The sequence below is a fragment of the Canis aureus genome, chromosome 5, assembly GCF_053574225.1.
Source record: "Canis aureus isolate CA01 chromosome 5, VMU_Caureus_v.1.0, whole genome shotgun sequence".
NCBI classification, from domain to species: Eukaryota; Metazoa; Chordata; class Mammalia; order Carnivora; family Canidae; genus Canis; species Canis aureus.
The window spans coordinates 35,610,665-35,629,813 of record NC_135615.1 but is presented as its reverse complement, the minus strand read 5'-3'; the positions used below and the strand labels follow the sequence as shown (position 1 = coordinate 35,629,813).

Sequence of the window (19,149 nt, the reverse complement as noted above, 5' to 3'; positions counted from 1 at the left end):
ACAAAGTGAAACAAAAACACATTATTATCCAACATGTGTGATAAGGCCTAGTAAATTATTTTATAGAGGATTAAGCAGATAAATTGGACATTAGAAATAAACTTACCTAAAAAAAAAAGAGAGAGAGAGAGAAGAAATAAACTACCTGTCTTCACAAACATGAACCAGTGGAAGGAAACACACACGCAAAAATCTCTCCCTATTATTCCCTATCATACTGAGTATTATTTTACTTAAAAGACAGTAGCTACTTGTAAGTAAAACCTCAAATATTTTACCCCAGTAAAATACCCAGAAGGGTTGAAGGATACTTAGGAAGGGGCTGGAAAAACTACACAGACAATATCTGGTAGAAAAGGTTCAAAAGGTTCTAAATGAATACTATAAATGGGATATATACAGAACTGTATCTTTCATGGAAAAGTAAGGGTAAACACGGCATTTTCCCTACAGCATAATTGTCTTTTCATGCAAAAAATAATCTTAAGAGAGAAATGTTCATCAGTCCTAGAGTTTCCCAGACGCAGATGGTTATGCAGTTTTACTCCATCATTCCTTTTAAATACTTACTATCATCTCCAACAGGACCTGCTGAACACTGAGCTGGGGGGTCCCGTGCCAGGTCATTCAATTCCTTAAGAAAACAGAAAGAAAGGAAATATATTCAACATAAATGTAACTTTTACCAATTAATAAAATTTTCACTCATATGAATATTGTCTAACCCATTAGTAAAGCTTTTTAAGGAACACTGTTTCAAAGTCAGAGAGGGAGAGATTTCTTCAAGTAAAACTTAAAAAAAAAAAAAAAAAGAGGAAAGAAAAATTTATTAAAAAAAAAAAAATGTATTCCTGAACTGAAACCAAGAATCAGATGCTTAAATGACTGAGCCACCCAGGTGACCCAGTATTTTAGATTCTTTAATGCAAATGTATGTTTAAAAAGTGGATCATTTTTGCTTTGTTTAGAGTTTAGTAGATAACTATAAGGAAAATAAACATGTATTACATACTAAAGAGCTACAAACATGGTTTTAAAGTAAAAAGTTTATTAGTTTTCATATTAGTTTTCAAAAAAGTTGACTTTCAGGGGATCCCTGGGTGGCTCAGAGGTTTAGCACCTGCCTTCGGCCCAGGGCGTGATCCTGGAGTCCTGGGATCGAGTCCCACGTCGGGCTCCCTGCGTGGAGCCTGCTTCTCCCTCCTCCTGTGTCTCTGCCTCTCTCTCTCTCTCTCTGTCTCTCTTCCCCCCCATGTCTATCATAAATAAATAAATAGATAGATAGATAGATAGATAGATAGATCTTTAAAAAAAGAAGTTGACCTTCAAGGCCAATTTTTATTTTTTTAATTTTAATTTAATTTTATTTTTTTATTTATGATAGTCACAGAGAGAGAGAGAGAGAGAGAGGCAGGCAGAGACACAGGCAGAGGGAGAAGCAGGCTCCATGCACCGGGAGCCCGACGTGGGATTCGATCCCAGGTCTCCAGGACCGCGCCCTGGGCCAAAGGCAGGCGCCAAACCGCTGCGCCACCCAGGGATCCCAATTTTTTAAAAAGATTTTATTTATTTATTCATCACACACACACACACACACACACACACACACACACAGAGGCAGAGACACAGGCAGAAGGAGAAGCAGGCTCCACACAGGGAACCCGACACGGGACTCGATCCCGGGTCTCCAGGATCACACCCCGGGCTGAAGGCAGCGCTAAACCACTCAGCCACCGGGGCTGCCCAAGGGCCAATTTTTATACCATTAAACTATTAGGTTAGTTGTGGAAGTCATCAATATTTGAAATATATGAGACCATCTGACAATATTTTGATATGTTTTCAGGTGATATGGACTATCAGGGTTCCAAAGGTAGTTGAAAAAAATTAAAAAAGGATAGATTGAAAAGGCTGGGGGGATCCCTGGGTGGCTCAGCGGCTTAGCGCCTGCCTTTGGCCTGGGGCATGATCCTGGAGTCCCATGTTGGGCTCCTTGCATGGAGCCTGCTTCTCCCTCTGCCTGTGTCTCTGCCTCTCTCTGTCTCTCATAAATAAATAAATAAAATCTTAAAAATAAAAAAAGAAAGAAAAGGAAAGAATCCTACCAAAATTAAAAAAAAAAAAAAAAAAGGCTGGATATATTAAAAAGGCTGAAGTAGGGACACCTGGGTGGTTCAGTAGTTAAGCATCTGCCTTCGGCTCAGGCGTGATCATAAAGTTCCAGGATTGAATCCTACATCGGGCTCCCTGCATGGAGCCTGTGTCTCTTCCCTCTGCCTATGTCTCTGCCTCTCTGTGTCTCTCATGAATAAATAAAATCTTAAAAATAAAAAATAAAAAATAAAAAATAAAAAATAAAAAGGCTGAGGTAATAAAGTCCACCATAAAATTTTGTAATCAGAGACAGATCTACCTGTAATAATGCTCTACAACCAGATGCCAGCTTCTTAGTCACTTTAACATTAAGAGCCCACAAACTTGAGATTTGTTACTGGGTGGGAATTCCTGAAGAAACCATAAGGCAGCAAATCATATCCTATTCCTTTTCCTCTTGGCTTGGTATTGGAGATTTAAAACAAGGGTAGTTTTAGGGGGATCCCTGGGTGGCTCAGCGGTTTAGCGCCTGCCTTCCACCCACGGCGTGATCCTGGAGACCTGGAATCAAGTCCCATATTGGGTTCCCTACATGGAGCCTGCTTCTCCCTCTGCTTGTGTCTCTGCCTCTCTCTCTCTCTCTCTCTCATGAATACATAAATAAAATATTTGGGGGGAAAACAGGGCAGTTTCAGATTATGTTTTTAATTTAAAAAGTTTTTTTTTAAGTAATATCCACATCCAATGTGGGGCTCAATCTCACGAGCCTGAGATCAAGAGTAGTGTACTCTACCAACTAGCCAGCTAGGTACCTCAGATTATATCTTTAAATAGCAGTAAAATCTGGTATTTTAAAAGTACAATAAAAAGTATTCACAGCCCATGGGGTGCCTAGGTGGTTCAGTCAGTTAAGCATCTGGCCCTCAATTTTGGCTCAGGTCATGATCTCAGAGCTGTAAAATCGAGCCTCTGCATTGGGCTCTGTGCTGGGCATGGAGCCTGCTTAAGATTCTCCCTCTGCAAAAAAAAAAAAAAAAAAAAAAAAAAAAGATTCTCCCTCTGCTTCTCCCTGCCCCCTCTCTCTCTCTAAAAATAACAACAAAACACTATTCAAAGCCCAGAAATAAACTCATGCTTATATGGTTAATTAATCTATAACAAAGAAGGCAAGGACATACAATGAAGAAAAGACAGTCTCTTCAATAAATGGAAAACTTGGCAGCTACATGCAAAAGAATTAAACTGGATCCCTTTCTTTCTTTTTTTTTTTTTTAACTGGATCCCTTTCTTACACTATACACAAAAAGAAACTCAAAATGGATTAGAGACTTAAAAATATAAGATCTGAAACCATAAAACTCCTAAAAGAAAACAGAGGCCGTATATTCCTGGACATTTGTCATAGCAGTATTTTTTGGGATCTGTATCCTCAGGCAAGGACAACAAAAGCAAAAATAAACAATTGGGACTATATCAAACTAAAAAGTGAAGGAAACCATCAACAACAAAAAGGGCAACCTATTGAATAGAAGAAGATACCTGCAAATGACTGATCTGATATGGGGTTAACATCCAAAATATATAAAGAATTCATACAACTCAACACCAATCCCCTCACAGTGTGATTAAAAAATGGGCAGAGGACCTGAACAGATATTTTCCCAACGAAGATATATAAATGGCCAATAGGCACATGGTAAGATGCTCAACATCACTTATGATGGAAAAGCAAATCAAAACCACAATGAGCTATCACTTCGCATCTGTCAGAATACTATCAAAAACACAAGACAAATAAGTGCTAGTGAGGATGCAGAGAAAAGGGAATCCTTGTGCACTGCTGGTAGGAATATAAATTGATGCAGCCACTAAGAAAAATAGTATAGAGGTTCTTGAAAAATTAATAGAAATATATGATCTGATAAATTTGGATTAAAATAAAACAGCTATTAAAAGTTGTAACCACCTAGAGGGTAATCAAATAGTGAAAACCCAGTTAGACTGAATAAATATAGAAGTTACACACAATTTGATGTTTTTGTATTAGGATGAAACTGAAATTCAATCTTACATTTTTTTTTAAAGATTTTATTCATTTATTCATGACAGAGAGAGAGAGAGAGGCAGAGACACAGGCAGAGGGAGAAGCAGGCTCCATGCAGGGAGCCTGACGTGGGACTTGATCCCGGGTCTCCAGGATCACACCCCAGGCTGAAGGGGGTACTAAACCGCTGGGCCACCGGGGCTGCCCTTCAATCTTAAATTTTAATAAAGGCACTGATCTAGACAGATCACTTACTTTTGGCAGAAGAAATAACCTATCAAGTAGTTTTTTTTTTTTTTTTTTAAGATTTTTATTTTTACTTGAGAAAGAGCGAGCACATGCACAGGCAGGGACAGAGGTGGGGGGCAAAGGGAGAAGGAGAAGCAGGCTCCCCCCTGAGCAGGGAAGAACCTGACACGGGGCTCAATCCCAGGACACTGGGATCATGACCCAAGCCAAAGGTAGACACTTAACCAACTGAGTCACCCAGGTACCGTGTATCAGGCAGTTTTTCGTTTAACATTTGGGTTTCTATCTTTAATTTCTTTGACTTTTTATTCTAAAAGAAACAATGTACAAATTCATCTTATATATAATACAGCAAAATTATACATTATTGGGAATGAGACTAGGGATAAGACAAAACCAAAACTCAAGGAATTTGTTTACTGAAAACCTTCTTTTCTACAGAAAGAGCAATAGAAAAATGAAGCATGTTTAGAAATTTAGGAAAAAGTGGGAGGAGGAAACTTTGACAGTTCAGGTAGAAAATACACAATTTTTTTCTTTTTTTAAATTTTTAAGTAGGCTCCATGCCCAACTGGAGGCCTGAACTCATGATCCTGAGATTAAGAGTCGCTTGCTCCAGTGACTGCGCCAGCCACACACCCCAATAATACTTCATTTCCAAAAAGATTTTATATTCTAACTTTCCTTGGAATCTAAAAAATAGTAAAGAATTTCTTTATTTTAGAGAAGTGGGAAGAGGCAGGGGGAAAGGAAGATAGAGTCAGTCTAAGCAGACTCCACATAGAGCACAGAGCCCAAGCTGGGGCTCGACCCCATGACCTAAGCAGAAACCAAGAGTCAGTTAACTGACTGCTACCCAGGTACCCTCTGAAATCTAAAAAATATTAAAATGAAGGTCTTATTATAGGAGCAAACTACAGATTTTACTGGAGTACTCAATTTAAAAAATTATTTGATGCTATATACTCCCCTTATTTCTAGTTATATAACAGAACTAATATTTCTAAAGATCAAAGGTTATAAATAATTTTGATTCTCTGTTACTTTCCTATTTTTCATCTTAGTTCAAACAGCCCCATAACCTAATACCAGTTAATTTAATTATTTTAAGGTTTAATTCTCTATGATTTAAGATTTAACCGGGCAGCCCAGGTGGCTCGGTGGTTTGGCGCCACCTTCAGCCTAGGGGTGGGTGATCCTGGAGACCCAGAATCGAGTCCCAAGTCGGGCTCCTTGCATGGAGCCTGCTTCTCCCTTTGCCTGTATCTCTGCCTCTTTCTGTGTCTCTCATGAATAAATAAATAAAATCTTAAAAAAAAAAGAAAGATTTAACCTATTTCTTTGACAGAGCACAAGCAGAGGGAGCTGCAGAGGGAGAGGGAGAAGCAAACTCCCCACTGAGCAGGGAGCTGGATGCTGGTCTCGATTCCAGGACCTTGGGATTATGACCTGAGCCAAAGGTAGATGCTTTACCAACAGAGCCACCCAAGTACCCCTGTATGCATTTTTAAAAAGACTTTTGTTATTTATTTATCTGAGAGACAGAGAAGAGAACTCATGCACACACGACCAGGAGGAGAAGGCAGAGGGAGAGAGAGAAGTAGATTCCCGGCTGAGCTGGGGATCTTGACATAGGACCCAATCCCAGGACCAAGAAATCATGATCTGAGCGGAAGGCAGACGCTTAACCATCTGAGCCATAAATCTTCTTTTATCCTAATTATCACCAGCAAAGATCTTTGATTTGTATAGCAGTATATTTAGAATTCTTAAAACTTGACTTTGGAGCCATTTTTCTAAGAAATTAACTGTAACCTTTCATTTTCCCATCTTGTTCCTTTCACCTTATGCCACAGAGTAAAGACCAAAATGGTGAAACAAATCTCTGTTCCATGCCATCTGTATTTTGCTTCATAAAAGTGTTAAGATTTGGGAAAACGTTGCTTAAAAATAACTAACAGAAATATTAACTTTAACCAACTAAGTCTAACTTGATTACTTGCAAGTGAAAAGAAAATCTACATCTCCCTTCCAAGACCCCATCCCCTCAAAGAGTTATGAAGGTTCCTTTTTGCTCTAGTACTGTAAGCAGAAATACCTGAGGCTTTCAGAGGTTTTACTGTTCTGTTTTATTTAATAGTGATTCATTTTAAATCCTCTGGAAAATAGATATTCTTCAGGAATAATGTAAGGCACTGTTGTTATCCCTGCATATCTCTTCATTGGAAATCATATTCCTAAAACAAAAAAAAGATAGTAGTAGGAAATGTAGTTAAAAATCCATAGAAGGGGGCAGCCCCGGTGGTGCAGCGGTTTGGCGCTGCCTGCAACCCAGGGTGTGATCCTAGAGACTAAGGATCGAGTCCCACGTCAGGCTCCCTGCACGGAGCCTGCTTCTTCTCCCTCTGCCTGTTTCTCTGCCTGTCTCTCTCTCTGAATGAATAAATAAATCTTTAAAAAAAAAAAAAATCCATAGAATGGCATCTGGGTGGCTCACTTGGTTAAGCATCTTTGGCTCAGGTAGGCTCCTGGCTCAGGGGGGAATCTGCTTCTCCCTCCTCTCTGCCTCCCCCTGCTGCTCATGCTGTCTCAAACGAATAAATAAAATATATATTTTGGGGGGCAGCCCCGGTGGCGCAGCGGTTTGGCGCCGCCTGCAGCCTGGGCTGTGATCCTGGAGACCTGGGATCGAGTCCCACGTCAGGCTCCCAGCATGGAGCCTGCTTCTCCCTCTGCCTGTGTCTCTGCCTCTGTGTCTATGAATAAATAAATAAAATCTTTAAAAAAATATATTTTTAAAGGATAAGAGAAGGTTTAAGCACAGATTATGATTCAAAAAATTGTAATTTCAAAGTCAGAAGAGATCACCCAGACCAATTCCCAATTTTATAAGAAAACAAGACAGAGAGTATCTAACCCAAGAAAAATATATTAGTAATTAGGAGAGTAAGGAAGTGATGTTCTATATAATACCATGCTTCTTTAGTCTGGATCTAAAATATTTGAAATGTGTAAGTTAAAATGTCTGAGAATTTCTGTGTTGCCCAGGAAATTAACCTGAAGCTCCTTTAAGATGATTGCAATGCAAAGAAAGAACACCTAGACCAGTTCTCAAAAATGAGGTCTTGGCACAGCAGGAGCATCACAAGAAACTTGGCTCCCCAACCAGACCTACTGAATCAGAAATTCTGGAATATATTCTATCATGTGTGTTTTAACAAGCCCCCCCTCCCCGCCACAAAATTATGATGCACACTAAATCTTGATTACCTTTATGTTTGATGAATTAAGCAAAGAGACAAAAGAGCAAGGCTAGAAAACTCAGTAACAACAAGATGGGAAGGAGAGGTAACGTGCAAAATGATAGCACAAAATGAAGAATCAAGAAAGGGATCTGAGACTTAGAAAGACAAGGTGTGTTCCATTTTTAAACACATTGAAGGGAAGCCGTCATCACTATAGTACTGCATTCTCCCTACCCAACTCTTGTCTTACCAGCAGAGTTCCAACAGAAATGTTAATTTAACTTTTAGTACCTACTTTTACGTCCAGCATAATGGTTGAAGCTAATTTTTAAAAAAATACTTTATTTATTTATTTGACAGAAAGAGAAAGAACACAAGCAGGGGAAGTGGCAGGCAGAGGGAAAGGGAGAAGCAGGCTCTGGCTGCCGGAGGAGCAGCAAGTTTGATATGGGACTCGATCCCAGGACCCTGGGATCATGACCTGAGCCAAAGGCAGACACTTAACTGAATAAGCCACCCAGGCACCCAGTTGAAACTAATATTTCAAAATAATTAGAAACAATTAACATGCATGTGTTCTTGTTCTCTCTCAAATAAATCTTAAAAAAAAAAAAAAGTCATATGTGTACAGATTAAGCTAGCCAATCACCTTTAACGTTTTTTAAATTACACAGTTTTAAAGCTTTGGAGATATTATTGAGGCACCTGGGTGGCTCAGTCTGTTAAGCACACTTTTTTTTTTTTTAATTTGTTTATTGGATAGACACTGAGCATGCTTGAGTTGGGGGAGGGGCAGAGGAAGAGAGAAGAGAGAGGAAGCAGACTCCCTGCTGGGCAGGAAGCCAGACATGGGGCTCCATCCCAGGGCCCCAGGATCATGACCTGAGGTGAAGGTAGACACTCAACTGACTGAGCCACCCAGGCACCCCAAGCACAAAACTCTTGATTTCAGTTCAGGGTCATGGGATGGAGCCCTGCACACTCTCTATTAAATAAATAAATCTGGGCAGCCCTGGTGGCTCAGCAGTTTAGCGCCGCCTACAGCCTAGGGCGTGATCCTGGAGACCCAGGAGTCCCACGTCGGGCTCCCTGTGTGGAGCCTGTTTCTCCCTCTGCCTGTCTCTGTGTGTGTGTCTCTCATGAATAAATAAATAAATAAAATCTAAAATAAATAAATAAATCTTAAAAAAATTGGGAGATATCAACTCATAGTTAGATGAGTTTAAAAGAGAAATATGTAATTTCTGACAATATCAAATTATAAAATCTCAAATTATCTGATCTGATAGACTTAATTCCCTTGGCACTGTAAAATGTTACTGATGCTGCCTTCTACTATAAAGACCATTTTTTAAAAGATTTTATTTATTTATTTATTTTATTTATTTATTTATTTTATGAGATACACAGATAGAGAGGCAGACACAGGCAGAGGGAGAAGCAGGTTCCCCACAGAGAGCCTGATGTGGGACTTGATCCCAGGACCCCAGAATCATGCCCTGAGCCGAAGGCAGATGCTCAACTACTGAGCCCTCACGTTCAATTTTTCATCTGTAACTATCAAAAGTTAACTTCCATATACCCTCACCTTTACTCCTTTTTTTAAAATAAAGATTTTATTTATTCATGAGAGACAGAGAGAGAGAGGCAAAGACACAGGCAGAGGGAGAAGCAGGCTCCCTGTGGGAAGCCCGATGTGGGACTCGATCCCGGATCCCGGGATCACGTCCCAAGCCAAAGACAGATGCTCAACCAATGAGCCACCCAGGGGTCCCCACTTTAATCCTTAATTATAAATTCTTTGAGTGAGAGACAAGATATATTCTTTACTCCATTTACCAGAGACTGGAATATAAGAGGCACTCAAATGCCTGAATGAATGGATGAATGCCTAACACTGTACAAGCAGAATCACCTGTAAATGGGAAGATAAACAAAAGCACATAAACTTCCTAGAGGAAGTCTATTTGGCTTAGTCACTGATACTGTCAGGAGATAGTCCACAGTGATACATATAAAATATATTAATTTAATTACTGAACTTGAATAGAAGAGGTTTGGGTGTTTTTTACAAGATTTTATTTATTTGAGAGAGAGGAAGAGCACACACGTGTGCACATGAAGGGAAACAGAGGGAGAGAGAGAAGTAGACTCCCCGCTGAGCAGGGAGTCGGGCACCAAGCTCTTTCCCAGGACCCTGAGACTGTGACCTGAGCTGACAATTAACCAACTGAGCCACTCAGGCATCCCTAGAACAGGGATTTTTGGGTGAGACTGGATGATACCAAAGAACAAGCAGTTTCTTTGAGCTCTTCAGCAGCAACTACTTAGAAATATTCTGTTATAATTGAATATTCTTTGTTCATTACTGAAGATCAAGAACTTTTCCTAGACTTTATTTTACCTCTATAAACTACCATTTACTCATTTCAAAACTTGGGGAAAAAAATTTCAACCAGTCCAAGATCCTAGAAACATTCTACTACATTGTCAGTCTATAGAAAGACTGATTTACCTGGACAAATTCATCATTTTGAACTCTCTGGGTTAGTGTTGGAGAACTTGTGAAACAGAAACTGACTATGCTTTGGGATTGCACTTGCATCCTAGTTCATATTCATCTGTGTGATTATTTAATACCACTCAACATTAAATGAAAAATAAGGATTTGGCCTCCAGCTCTCCACAATGCCTGGTCTATGGGAAGCGCCCACAAAGTGTCTGTTGAAGAATGGTTACAATTACACAGAGTAAGTGTAAGTAGCTGGAGAAAGACAACAGGATCTTTCTTTGTAAGATACTTTTTTTTTTTTTTTAATTTTTTTTTTTTTATTTATTTATGATAGTCACAGAGAGAGAGAGAGGGGCAGAGACACAGGCAGAGGGAGAAGCAGGCTCCATGCACCGGGAGCCTGATGTGGGATTCGATCCCGGGTCTCCAGGATCGCGCCCTGGGCCAAAGGCAGGCGCCAAACCGCTGCGCCACCCAGGGATCCCTGTAAGATACTTTAAAAAAAAATATAAGCACAACTGTTCTAGAAGACTACTTAGGTAATAGGTAGAGGAGACAAAAATATCAAGTAGGCACATATGGTACCAAAAGCAAAACAGGCAAACAGCTATTCCTTGTTAATAACTCCTAGAGCTGAGAAGCAGTGATAGCTAGGTTGTCAGGGCAGGTTAGACTCTATACAGGGTACCTATCAGGGTTTGAAATTCCCTCTCCTTTCAATTATTGAAGTAGTGGTCATGCTCTTCAATACTCTATCTCCAAAATGAGGGTGGCACATAGCCAGGTGGATGGTAAGAGTGTATGAGCTAGGGATCCCTGGGTGGCGCAGTGGTTAGCGCCTGCCTTTGGCCCGGGGCGCGATCCTGGAGACCCGGGATCGAATCCCACATCGGGCTCCCGGTGCATGGAGCCTGCTTCTCCCTCTGCCTATGTCTCTGCCTCTCTCTCTCTTTCTGTGTGACTATCATAAATAAATAAAAATTAAAAAAAAAAAGAGTGTATGAGCTAGACAGCTGGTGGAGCACCTATGCCAAAAGATTCCACCACTCACTAAGCTTCCAAGAAAATACTGAAATGTCAGGAAAAGCTCCTTTCCTAGCATTCAGGTAACCAGAATCTTGTACAACCCACTAGCTGATTCCACCTCAACTGACAACTATGTAGCAAACTAGAAACTTAAAGAACTTATTTTGTCTAAGGTCACCACCACACTCTTGCATAAAAATAATCATGTACCAAAGTCCCATGCTACAGAAAATAGGGAAATGAATTGATATTAATATAATTATCTTGGTGTATTTCTGTGCTAATTCCAGTTGCAGGACAATGGGAACTTCAAGAAGAGGTAAAAATGACATCTTATGTCCAATTATATCCTGTAAAACTATGTTCCACCCTCTAAAAAAACCTGCATGTATTATTTTTAATAAGTAGCATATGGTTAAGTTTTGGTTTTCTGATGTTTTGAAATATATATAAACTGTTAACTTAGAACAATAAATCCTTGAAATTTAAAAGTAACTCTTCTCAGGATGCCTGGGTGGCTCAGTGGTTGAGCTCTAGCCTTTGACTCGGGGCATGATCCCGGGGCCCGGGATTGAGTCTCACATCAGGCTCCTCTGGAGAGCCTGCTTCTCCCCCTGCCTGTGTTGTGTCTCTGCCTCTTTCTCTCTCTGTCCCCCATGAATAAATAAATAAAATCTTAAAAAATAAAAAAAAAGTAACACTTCTCATAGACTTTACTCTTCAATCCCAAAGCACAGTTTTCCCTTTCACAAGTTCTCCAATACTAATCCAGGGAGTTCAATGGTGAATTTGTCCAGTTAAATCAGTCTTTCTATAGACTGACATTCTCTGACATAAAATAGGTGACCAAAGTCAACTAAACTCTTATATTTTACTATGCTAGAAGACTGGCTACGCATTTGCAAAGCTATCTCATATAATCATCAAGGCACAGAAAATACAGTTCACTAAAAACAACAACAACAACAAATAATGCCCAAACCAAATCTCAAGCCTGGGATTGTATTTTAGAACAATGATTCAAAATACCAACAGAAAAAGATTTTTGTCTCTCTCTGGAATGGTCCAACCTTCAAAACTAGATACCAGACAGTATTAACAAAAGTGTGAATAGGTATATCTGAAGAAATGTCTTTTCAAAATTACATTTTATGTAAGCTTAAGAGATAGGAGATCTTTGTCTACACTGAAATCACTTGAGGTACCATCTAAATCAAGTATCTTCTTACACAGTAATAGAGGCATTTATTAGTGTCTTGGGGGAAGAAAAAAATGAATAGTTTGTTTTCCTATGATGAAATTCACACTCTAAAAGAATTTCTACTTCATCAGCAGCATGAGTTGGGAAAAGGCCAGACAAAATTCAAGTCTATAGTTAGGCTGGGGAAAGGTCTGGGTCCAATGAATATTACCTGTTTTTTTTTTTTTTTTTTTTTTTAATATTACCTGTTTTAAAAACATTTTATACTTCCTGATATTAAGGACAAATCATTAAGTCTCATAGGCAGTTTTTTTTTTTTTTTTCATAGGCAGTTTTTAATATGGCAAATCTGACCAATTAACCTGCAGGGAATGTTTAACCTATATAATCATTACGGTGGTGCTACTTGAGGATTCTCAGAGCATTTTTGAGATTAAGAGGAGGTAGCAAGGAAAGCAGTAGTTCTTTGAGTGGACAATAGGAAAAGTATGAAAACATTATGAATTAAGTAAAAAGAAAAGAAAAAAGAAAAAGGACAGCCTAGTCAACTTTAACTTGTTGGTTTTTTTTCTTCAAAGTTTTTATTTAAATTCTAGTTAGGGTCACCTGGGTAGTTCAGGGGTTGCGCTTCTCCTTTTTTTTTTTTTTAAGATTTTATTTATTTATACATGAGAGAGAGAGAGAGAGAGAGAGGCAGAGACATAGGCAGAGGGAGAAGCAGGCTCCCCATAGGGAGCCCGAAGTGGGACTCAATCCTGGACCTCTGGAATCAAGCCCTGGGCCGAAGGCGGGCACTAAACCACTGAGCCACCCAAGGATCCCTGAGCTTCTACCTTTGGCTCAGGTTGTGATCCCAGAGTTCCACATCAGGTTCTCTGCAGGGAGCCTGCTTCTCCTTCTGCTATGTCTCTGCTTCTCTCTCTGTCTCTCATGAATAAATAAATAAAATCTAAAAAAAAAAATTCTAGTTAGTTAGGACATCCCTGTGGCTCAGTCAGTTGGGCCTGGGACTCCACTCTAGCTCAGGTCATAATCTTAGGGTCATTAAATCAAGTCCCTTGGGACCCCTGGGTGGCTCAGCGGTTGAGCATCTGCCTTTGGCTCAGGGCGTGATCCTGGTCCAAGGATCGAGTCCCACATAGGGCCTCCTGCAGGGAGCCTACTTCTCCCTCTGTCTATGTCTGTCTCTCTCTCTGTTTTTCATGAATAAATTAAATCTGAAAGAAAGAAAGAAAGAAAGAAAGAAAAAAGAAAGAAAGAAAGAAAGAAGCCCCTTTTGGGCTTTGCACTCAGCAGGGAGTCGGCTGGAGATTCTCTCTCCCATTCCTTCCACTCTCTCTCTCTAAAATAAATAAATAAATATTTTAAAAATACTAGTTAATATACAGTATAATATTAATATCAGGTGCAGCCTCAAGTTTCTTTTTTTTAATTTTTTTTAAATTTTTATTTATTTATGATAGTCACAGAGAGAGAGAGAGAGAGAGAGAGAGAGGCAGAGACATAGGCAGAGGGAGAAGCAGGCTCCATGCACCGGGAGCCTGATGTGGGATTCGATCCCGGGTCTCCAGGATCGCGCCCTGGGCCAAAGGCAGGCGCCAAACCGTTGCGCCACCCAGGGATCCCTCAAGTTTCTTAATATACACGTGATATCAAGAGCATGAGCTAAGTGAGAGTTTTGGTAGGAACAAATCTGGCAGTATGAAATTCCTTCTTCCTGTAACTCAAATTTTATCCAACAATTTCCAGAACAGACAGGCAATCAAGAAGAGAGCCACCTCCTTGATCTTTAGGCTTTTAAAGTCTTACAGAAAAAACTTAACACAAAGTGGAAAAAACACAAAAGAGCCCAGTAATTATTATTTTAATGCTACTAGAAACAGTTTGATTCCAGTACATCAATACTAGTTATCTCTTATCTTTTTAATGCCTTTTCTTAGTCTCCCAGCACTAGGTTACACAAAGAAACTTGGGGGAGGGGGGAGGATGGAGGAAATGGGAAGATGTTGGTTAGACTACTTCTCATTATAAGATGAACAAGACCTAATGTGCAGCAAGGTGATTATAGTTAGTAATACTGTATTACATACTTAAAATTTCCTAAGAGAGTATACGTTAAATTTTTTTTTAAAGATTTTATTTACTTATTCATGAGAGATAGAGAGAGAGAGAGAAGCAGAGACACAGGCAGAGGGAGCAGGCTCCATGCAGGAAGCCCGACGCGGGATTCAATCTCGGGACTCCAGGATCATGCCCTGGGCCAAAGGCAGGTGCTAAACTGCTGAGCCACCCAGGGATCCCACATTAAATCTTTTTACCACAAAAAATAAATGGTAATTATATGACAATGTGAAGGTAGTTAGCCAACACTACTGCAGGAATCTTTTTAAATATGTAAGTGTTATCTAATTAATACTGTATACTTTAAACTTATACAATGTTTTTTTTAACTTATACAATGTTAATGTCAATTACATCTTGATAAAACTGGTAAAAAGAAAAAAAAAAGTGATCCTGAGGCAGAGGGACAAGCAGGCTCCATGCAGGGAGCCCAGTGTGGGACTTGATCTCGGGACTCCAGAACCACGCCCTGGGCTGAAGGCAGGTGCTTAACTGCTAAGTCACCCACGCATCTCAAAAAAGAAAATTCTACTAAATCTATAACACATGACCATATCCAAGAAGTAAATACATTATTAAGACAACATTTACTACAATTTCCCCTGCAGTAAATAATCTCCAGAGGTGGCTATCAACAACTTCTCCTTCCCTATTAAGAACATACTATTCCTCCTATCAACGAATCATCAGGGGGTGCCTAAGTGGCTCAGCTGGATAAGTGACCAACTCTTGATTTCTACTCAGGTCATGATCTCAGGGTTTTGAGATCCACCCCTGTGTCCAGTGCTATGCTCAGCAGAAAGTCTGCTGGAGATTCTCCCCTTCACTCTAAAAAGAAAGAAAAAAAGTGTCCGTTTCCCTTCCTCTAGAATGCAGGCTGGCCATACATCTTGGATGACCAAAAAAGTAGAGCAATTTATGACACTGTCAGTTTTACATCTAGTATTTAAGAGGCCTGACAGCTTTTCTTCTTTTGTTATGAGCCACTACATAGGAAGTCCAGGCCATCTTGCTGGAAAGACCCTTTGAGGGCTGGGGATGTATACTTCATTTTTTTAAAAAAGATTTATTTATTTATTTATTCATTCATGAGAGACACAGACTGAGAGAGAGAGGCAGAGACACAGGCAGAGGGAGAAGCAGGCTCCTCGCAGGGAGGCGATGTGGGACCTGATCCCGGATCCCGGGATCACAACCTGAGCCTAAGGCAGACGCTCAACCGCTAAGCCACCTAGGCATCCCCAGGGATGTACATTTCAAAAGCCAACAGTAAGTATCAAGTTCCCAGACAATGTGGGGGAAGCCTTGAACTTTCTAACTCTGGTGACAGCTGAATACAATCACAGAAATGATCCTAGCAGACAATACATGTAACAAAAACTGCCTGGTCAATCCACAGAATCCTGAGAAATAACAAGTTGTTCTTTTAAGGCATTACGCTTTGGAACTGTTTAACACACAGCAAAGCTAAGTGACAAATACCCCTATATAGTCTCTAAAGAGAAGAGGACTCTGACAAATGAAGAAGGCATGGTCAAGGCCTTTGAGACACTCCATCTGGGTAAAAGAGATGTATAAGCAGAGTATGTTAATAAAATATGGTAACTGCACTTATAAAAGTATTCAAAAATGCTACTCAAGCTCAGAGAAGCCCAGGCTGGATCATCACGAAGTTTTCTGGAAGAGAAATCTTTCAGCTGAGTTTTGAAGGAGAGTTAGCCACACAGGTAGGAAGGGAAAACTAATGAGAAACACGGGAGGTGAAAAAGCAGGGGGTTTGTGTTTGAGGAGTTGTGTGCATACATATGTGTGAATGTGTGAGCCAATGTTATAAGCATTTTGGTGTTATTAGAACAGAGAAGCCGGAGATGCAGCTGGTAGGGGTAAAGAGTGTAAGAAAAGCTTTGTCCATCATTCCAAGGAGCTCAGAGCTCTTGTATGAGATATAGAGCCACTAAAGAGGTTTTTAAGAAGGTTAGTAACAAGGTCACAGTAAGGTGACTGCTTGCTTTGGCAGCATGTGGAAAAGGTCTTCACAGGGAACTAGACTGAAAATCAAAAGACTAGAAATGGGGACATTAGATTAGTCCAGGTGAAAGATGATGGCCTGAATTAGGGCAGTGAGAAAGGGATAAAGAGCAACAGAAACAAAAACTGGCAAGGCATGGTCACTAACTGGATATAGAGGACTCTGTCAGTCAAGCTCTAATCAGGAAAGTGGAATCCATGCCAGTGAGTTTCATAGAAGAAATTTAACACAGGGAACTATTTTTGAAGGTTTAGAAAAATGAAAGGGCTAATAGAAAATGGAGATCCTGAGATTAGGAAGAGCAGGACTACTACCATCCCTAAAACTGGAGAGACCAGAGAGGCAGGTCATGTCCCCAGAGCCCAGGAGCTGTGGCCGCCTAAAGGGAGCTGGACCATGAAAGACATGCAGTCAGCAACAAGAGGGAAGAAATGCCCTCTCCCTTGGTCTTGTTATCCCCACCGCCCTAGCCTGACTGGGAGCTGCTTGGCAAGGGAGCCTGAGAAAGGGAGCTTGCCTTTTGTAGGAAGAGCAAAGTAGAGGAAGGTAAGAAAATAGATCTGAACATAAATTGCAAATGAGCAAGGCATGAGGATAAAGGACAAAGAAGAGGTGGATTCCTCCTTGCTATCTTGTTTGGATTGAGGTGGGGTGGTAGGGTCAGAACTGGAGATTAGGAAACCAGGAAGATGGTGGAGGTGAGGGGGATGAGGGAGGGGAGACAGAGAAAGACACAAATAATCTAACTTTGGGGCACCTGGGTGGCTCAGAAGGTTAAGATTAAGTGTCCAAACTCCTGATTTTGGCTCAGATCATGATCTTGGGCTCATGAGATCAAGCCCTGCATTGGGCTCCATGCTCAGCAGGGAGTCTGCTTGTGATTCTTTTTCTTTCCCTCTCAAATAATAAATAAACCTTAAAAAGAAAGAGAGAGAAAGAGAGAGAGAGAAAATAGGACTCTGAATAATAGATCCTTCCAACAATTATTACCATAGTAGTTTCTCAGCAAAAATAATCACAAATTTCTAATTCAGCTAAATACTAAAACAAAACAAAAATAAAGAAATAACCCAACAACCCACAACTGCCTTGTTACCAAAACCTACTGCCTCAAAAGAAAAATTTTTAGGGCATGTCTGGGTGGCTCAGCGGTTGAGTGTCCGCCTTTGGCTCAGAGCATGATCCTGGAGTTCCAGCATCAAGTCCCACATCGGGCTCCCTACAGGGAGCCTGCTTCTCCCTCTGCCTATGTCTTCTCTCTGTGTCTCTCATGAGTAAATAAAATCTTAAAAAAAAAAAAAAAAAAAGAAGAAGAAGAATCTTTAGTATTTTAAAATATTGTTAAGGTTAGAAAGTTATGATTAAAGTAGTTTATTTCAAGTTATCCCACTCCCCTCCAGATCTGACATCCTAATATATTGTCCAGGGTCCCTTAAAACACCAAACAATAATCTTCATAGATATACTCATCTAAAACCTCAAATGAGGTAAATAATAGGCAAGGCATCTTAGCTAAATATAGAAGACAACCGCTTTTATGTTATATATTAGATCAATTAGAAGAAAATCACGAGATATTTTCAGAATACTGCAAATATGCAATACTTTTATCTGCTACATAAAAATAATTAGATATACAGGAGTTCTGTACTTTATGACTTTTGAAGTACCTGTTTCTTTTAAGTTACAATTCCTAGAAATATAGATTTTTGGTCTAGCAATACAGCATGTTTTTAGAAAAATATATAGTAAGAATCACTGACTGCATCTCAAAATTTCACATGAAATGACAGATTGAACATGCAACTTTCACTCTCTCCAAAATCCTACTAAAATAAGAGTCAACAGATTTTTTTTTAAAATGTTAATTCCAGGGTAGTTACCATACAGTGTTATATTCATTTCAGGTGTATAATATAGATTCAACAATTCCATACAGTCCTCAGTGCTCATAAAGATAAGTATACTCATATTAAAAAAAAAAAAAAGATAAGTATACTCTTAATCCCCTTCACCTATTTCACCCCTTCCCTGACCCATCATCCCTCTGGTCACAATCTATTTGTTCTCTACAGTTAAGAATTTTTTTTTTTTTTTTTTAAGGCTTAAACCCACTAGTACAAAGAATGGGAGAAGAGGGAACAGCAACAAAATTTTGGGAAAGTAAAAGAGAAGAGCGATGAGTTTTAGTGACTTGGCAGTCCCAAGGTTGTAATTATAATCTACAAGAAAAACCCAAAGAATCAAATTTACAAAGGCTCAGAAGTTGATAGTACAAGCAACTCCTGGAAGTGGAGCTAAAAACAGGACTGTCTGCAAGTCTGTTTAAGAAGAGGAGGATACAATCAGCAATACCTAGAGAATATGGGACAGTATATAAAACAAGGGATCTATTGTATTCAACAAATAAATGTAAGAGAAAAGAGGGGATACCTAAAGATTTAAAAGACACCAACCAAATTTAATTAGTTGACTTTATCTATGTAATAATTCAAACAAATCAAATGTAAAAAATAATTAAAACCTCATTTGAGGGTTGCTGGCTGGCTGGGTCAGTTAAGTATCTGACTTTAGCTTAGGTCATGATCCTGGGATCATATTCTGCACCAGGCTCCCCACTCAGTAAGG

The 19,149-nt window shown here is 39.7% G+C and overlaps 2 protein-coding genes across 3 annotated transcripts in view; one reads left to right on the top strand and one right to left on the bottom strand.

Annotated features, from left to right (window-relative positions):
• Window positions 1-19,149, top strand: part of STING1 (stimulator of interferon response cGAMP interactor 1) — a 160,236-nt gene that overhangs the window by 76,028 nt on the left and 65,059 nt on the right. The window lies entirely within an intron of this gene.
• UBE2D2 (ubiquitin conjugating enzyme E2 D2) overlaps window positions 1-19,149 on the bottom strand; it is a 56,251-nt gene that overhangs the window by 15,838 nt on the left and 21,264 nt on the right. Inside the window, exons 2-3 of one of the 2 annotated variants that reach the window (XM_077897470.1) lie at window positions 6,486-6,624; window positions 571-634 (exon numbers count right to left, since the gene is read on the bottom strand). In XM_077897470.1, coding sequence (XP_077753596.1) covers window position 571 — 1 coding nt within the window. In that variant the 5' untranslated portion in view covers window positions 572-634; window positions 6,486-6,624. The remainder of the gene's footprint in view (window positions 1-570; window positions 635-6,485; window positions 6,625-19,149) is intronic. The other variant, XM_077897469.1, reaches the window with a different exon arrangement.